Source organism: Sebastes umbrosus, chromosome 8 (assembly GCF_015220745.1).
Source record: "Sebastes umbrosus isolate fSebUmb1 chromosome 8, fSebUmb1.pri, whole genome shotgun sequence".
NCBI classification, from domain to species: domain Eukaryota; kingdom Metazoa; phylum Chordata; class Actinopteri; order Perciformes; family Sebastidae; genus Sebastes; species Sebastes umbrosus.
The window spans coordinates 15,007,285-15,012,587 of NC_051276.1; the positions used below are offsets into that span (position 1 = coordinate 15,007,285).

The following is a 5,303-nucleotide window of genomic DNA, read 5'->3' on the forward strand; positions in this document are numbered from 1 at the left end:
TTGTGTAGTGGAATTCTTGGAAAGAAGGTCAAGATCAAAAATCAAAGGCTATTAATCTGTTTTTAAAATGAAATTAATTCAAGTCTGAGATAAAATGACTTAAATGTCAAACGTATATAGCGTGATTGCTGTTGCCTATTTGACTGTATTTCAGAGGCATTTCTCTGTTTTGGTGCACACACAAATACATTGAAGCATGTAAATGTTTTTATATATTTAACCCCCATTTTGCTCTCTTGAGAATTCTTGAGTCCTTATTTAGTAACCACATTTGAGAGGTACTTTTTTGACATCCGTATCATTTCAAAGACTTCCCTCTTTAGAGTGATACAAGTATCCGCATGATATCTCTGTGCGGAAGTAGGCAACCACACTGAGGCCCGTCTGAACTGATTAAGACCAATCTGACTGGTTTGATTCCTTATAACAAAGGAGCATTATCACAAATGGATTCAATGATATACTGCTCTGTGTGTTTTGTCATTGTGGGTGAAACTCACACTTAGTCATGGTTCAGCTTAAACGATGATCAGTTGGTGCACACATACAAAATGGACCAGGAAGTTGATGTGGTTGTAGGTGGACCATACACACTGTACATCGAGAAGATGCTTTCTGTTTCATTCATGGACAGAAGAATGACAGCACCTTATTTTGACCCCAGAGAGTAGTAGATACAATGAGGTCCACATCACAGCCAGGGTGACCTGACTTCCTTTTCAAATTCCCTTACCTCTTAAAAACGATGATTGCTGCGTGGAAAGGTATGCAACTTGAACGAATAGTCTCTTTTTGTCTTCGGTGTTGGGTAGAAATGATTTTATTTACAAATCGCAGCTTAAAATAACATGTTTTGAAGTTAGTGTCTATGTTCGTATGTCTTCCACGAATTCCAAAAATGCGTTTTTGGTCTGCATTGGAAGGCCTGCGATTTTATTAGTAGTGAAATAATGCTCATTACCAAGCAGTGCAGTTAACCTCTGTATAGTTATTGAACATATTTCTTGTGTATTACTGAGTCATAATCGACTTCTCCTTCTGTTTAGCATAAATGAAGAGTTGTGAATGTGGTGTCAGCATGCATGTAGATTGAGTGAAATATCAAACAAATTTGTTTTTGTGTTTGCAAAAACTAAATGGTTATTTAGATTGTTGCTGGTAGTTTTCTCTATTAGTTGTATTGCAACTAAATGTGCATTAGAGATAATATAATTCAAGTGTTTCTATATGAATCTGTTATTTATTTGAGGTTATTGCCTGCATGTGAGGTTATTGAGTTTACTTTTGGTCAAGGAAATAACAATTTCATTAGAATATGCTGTCTGCAAACTTCTCAGGAACCATCTAAACGTACGTGAGGAGGTGTTTGTGGTTTTAAGCTTTGTGTATCTAGATCTGTTATGCATGCACCATATTTGTGAACCACATCGCCTACACTGAGAACTATTAATGGTGTCAAAGGACTCATCAAATGCCTCGCCTCCGCAGAAGTTATAGGCGTAAGCAAAACACAGCTGTGTGTGAAGCTGCTCACTCACTCATGTGAATGAAGTCAGTAAGAATTACTTGTTTTTTGCCTCACATTATTTTATTTATTTATTTAATGAGTTAATGAACATCAGTAAATACAAGCTGTAAACCTGCAGGAGTTAGCAAGAATGCTAATTTTCATCCTTATTCCCTAGGCAGGTAATAATATATAGATGGCCACATATAACAAGCAAACATCTAATTATCATAATATACATTCTCACTAACTTTTCTTGGATGTGTAAGATACAAGGCCATTTTGACCAGACTACTGCACATTTGAATCTAATGTGCTTGAGTTGTATTGCACTACAAAGCATTCCTGTCATGCAGTGATTGTATGATACAAGTATTTAAATATGAATCCTTGATTTATTAGTTTTATGGTGCTCAGTTCTTATAGTAACTTCTATGTATAAGTGCACTTCATGTCAAATGAAATAATCCAGAAAAACATGCCACATCTTTTAATGAAATCTATACTTGTTCCAACAAGGTGGACATTGCATTATCCAAATAAAAAACATTTGGAGAGATTTTTTTTTTTTTTAATCTAGAAATGACCTTCATATATCTCATTAATATGACTTGGTATCATTATGATCATAGAACACCTGATAAGAGAAAGCTATGGGACATTATGAGATTTTTAACAGATGATATGTGTGTTTCCATAATTATAATACAGTTTTCTCAGAATCACAATATTACATTTTATTCCTATGATGTAATAAGTATGAAAACAACGTCTGGTTAATGCATAGGACTTCATTAATACAACTTAACATTAACATAAATTATTTCAAAGTTTTACAATATGCATATGTTTTGCAAAAGACATATTTAGAAAAGTGCAGTCAATATATAGAGAAGTAAAAAAATAACACAACTTTACAATAGCATATGTTTTCCAAAGGGCAATACTTTTTTTTCAGTGCAGTCAATATATACTGGATAACTACTGGATAAGAGAAGTAAAAATAGCACATTGCTGGCTGTAGCACTTATATGAGAACTTTGCAAACAATCAAGACAACAATCATAATCCTGGCCACGGAGCTGCATCCATCTCCATGATTTCCTTGATTTTTGTGATCACAGCTGGCTGAGCGACTGGGAGCCTGTTTCTCGAGGTTTCCTCTCTGAACTTTCAACACTCTCTGTGTGGGACAGATGAAGAGCTCTCCTGCAGATGTTCTTGAAGGTCGGGCTGGAGAAGTAGTAAACTACAGGATCCAACACGCTGTTGAGATAGGTCAGGCTGATGCTGGTGTAAAACGCGGTGGTCAGCTCCTCCAGAGCCGGGCAGACTTCAGATTCGGGGAGGGTGTTGGTTGCTCGGATGGTCTTGATCCAAAGCAGCAGCTGCACGATGTTGCTCGGGAGGAAGCAAGAGATGAAGAGCGCCGCCACTATTGCGATGAACCACAGAGCCTTCTTAATCTTCGCTTGCTGGGCCAGCTGTCTCCTCCTCAGGTGGTCAATGATGTGGAATGTGCAGTAGAGAATCACCAGCAGAGGCATATAGAAGGAGAAGAGAAACTCAAACTTGTGCCAGTTCAGATCATGTTTGGCTTCAGTGTCAATCATGAAGCTCTCACAGTAGGTTGTGTTGACGTGTTCCAGATTGAAGACATGAGCTGTCATTACGATGGTGATCAGCCATATTGCAAGTGCTCCACACATGGCGCTGGAGATGCTCAGAGAGTTGATGGAATGATGGGGATGCACCACACGCATGTACCTGTCCACAGCGATAGCCATCAAGAAGAAGGTACTTCCACTGCGGTTCATCGCCAGCATGAAGAGGCAGATGTTGCACATACTGCTTCCAAACATCCACTTGATCCCAGACATGTAGTAGCTGGCACGGAAAGGCAAAGCCAGGTTGAGCAGAAAATCAGCCATCGCCAGGTTGAAGAGTAACACCGTGCTGCTCTTCCAGGGCCTCAGGTGGATGCAGAAGATCCAGAGAGCTAAACCATTTCCAAGGATTCCAAAAATAGACTCTGTCACCAACACCGGCGGGAGCACGCTGATCAGCAGAGTTCCATTGAAATGGCATTTCATGTTGAGTAAGTTGTTGCTGCCTCGCTGGCTGCAGATCAGATAAAGAACCTCTATTGACTCTGCATTCTTTAAAAGGAAATGTCTAAATGGAAAAAAAAAAAAAAAGTGTTTGTGGTTTACATTGACAGGAAGCCAGGCAGTTCTGCTTTTTATTAAATATGAATACACAGTCGACTGTATTTCTCAAGAATGCTATCATTTTCTAGAAAATTACAAATGGATGGCTAATTACATCAGAGGGGCCAGAAAATAAGGGAGAACTTCAGTTCACAATACCCTTGCATGTGGAAACCTATTACACACCTTACCCTTAAGGCTTCTATAAAAATCACTAATGAGTTCTTTATCTTATTGCATTAATCTTCAATCAAAATAATCCACTTGAATAAAGTCTGTAATCTTCCACATGGGGGACCCTTTCCTGGAAGTTAATACACCTGTTTCCAGAAAGAAAGCATCCTTATTTTGAGAGCTACAGAGTCTGTTTTGCAGAACTAACACCCCTGTTACTGCATGTTTAATTGATGGTTCTTGTTTCAATCGTTATTAAGTCTACGTGAGAATTCTTATTCTTGGTTGTATTCATTTAGGAACTGGGAAGTATGTAGATTATCTGTTCTGACTTTTAGCCCCTTAACTTTTGCTACATTTTGCAGTTATATAACTAAAGGCACAGTGTGCAGGATTTGGCGGCATCTAGTGGTGTGGTTACAGATTGCAACCAATTGAGTACCCCTCCGTCCACTCCTGCCTTTTCAAGACTGCGGTAACATGAGCCACTGAGTGCAAAACCATGACAACACTACTTTAGGAGCAACGGAAATCACATGGCAACACTAAAACATTAAACAATGAATATTATATTCAATTTCTGCTAATAGATCCCCCAAAATGTTACACACTATTCCTTTAATTTTAAATCTTTGTATAAGTAATAACAAAGGAAAAAAATGTGATTTACTTTGTACTCACAAAACAAAAGTGAGTTTTCAAAGAAGGGTCATAGCTAACTAACCCTATAGTGCAACATGTGAGAATTTGCAGTTGCTGCCACAAGCCACATGACACATATACTGGTGTTACTCACCACTTTTAGGACTGAGAAAAGAAATTGTGGCCGGATCAGACAAAAAACTCAACTCGTTGTTGCATGCCAAGAGCTACAATCGTGAGAAAACCAAGCACCGCTCCTCTCCTCCACCTACAGTGATGATGCATCCCAGTATAACAGACTGGGAGACTGCTCAGGATTGAGGGGACAATGGACCAAGCCAATAGATACTGGACAAAAACCTGACCGACGGTGTACATGACTTCAGATGAGGGAAGCACAACAACCTGAAACACAAAGGCTGGTCTGTTTTTTTATAGAGTACGGTCTAGACCTGCTCTATATAAAAAGCGTCTCGAGACAACTTCTGTTATGATTTGACGCTATATAAAGATGAATTTAATTGAACATTTTATTTTATTTAAGTCTCTTAATGTCACTGCCGAGCTGTCATTGTCCAAACTCGGACCTGATGGTCCCAGTTCACTGATGTGTCCATCCAGCAGTGTTGTATAGACCGATCACAGGACCACTTTTTGAAGGTCTTGATCGCATTTTTACTCTGTCTTATCACAACTGCAGAGATATCACTAAATTGTATATATATACAGCGGGTAAAATAAGTATTGAACACGTCACCATTTTTCTCAGT

General features: G+C 38.6%; 1 protein-coding gene across 1 annotated transcript; it reads right to left on the reverse strand.

The window, feature by feature from the left end:
• Positions 1 to 1,982: 1,982 nt before the first annotated feature.
• Positions 1,983 to 3,902, reverse strand: LOC119492885 (hydroxycarboxylic acid receptor 2-like). Its single transcript, XM_037777756.1, has one exon. The coding sequence runs from the start codon at positions 3,598 to 3,600 to the stop codon at positions 2,626 to 2,628; it is 975 nt and encodes a 324-aa protein (XP_037633684.1). The 5' UTR covers positions 3,601 to 3,902; the 3' UTR covers positions 1,983 to 2,625.
• Positions 3,903 to 5,303: the final 1,401 nt, after the last annotated feature.

Excerpts from the sequence above, each read along its gene's own strand:
- LOC119492885 (XM_037777756.1), bottom strand. The coding sequence starts at position 3,600 with ATGAAATGCCATTTCAATGGAACTCTGCTGATCAGCGTGCTCCCGCCG.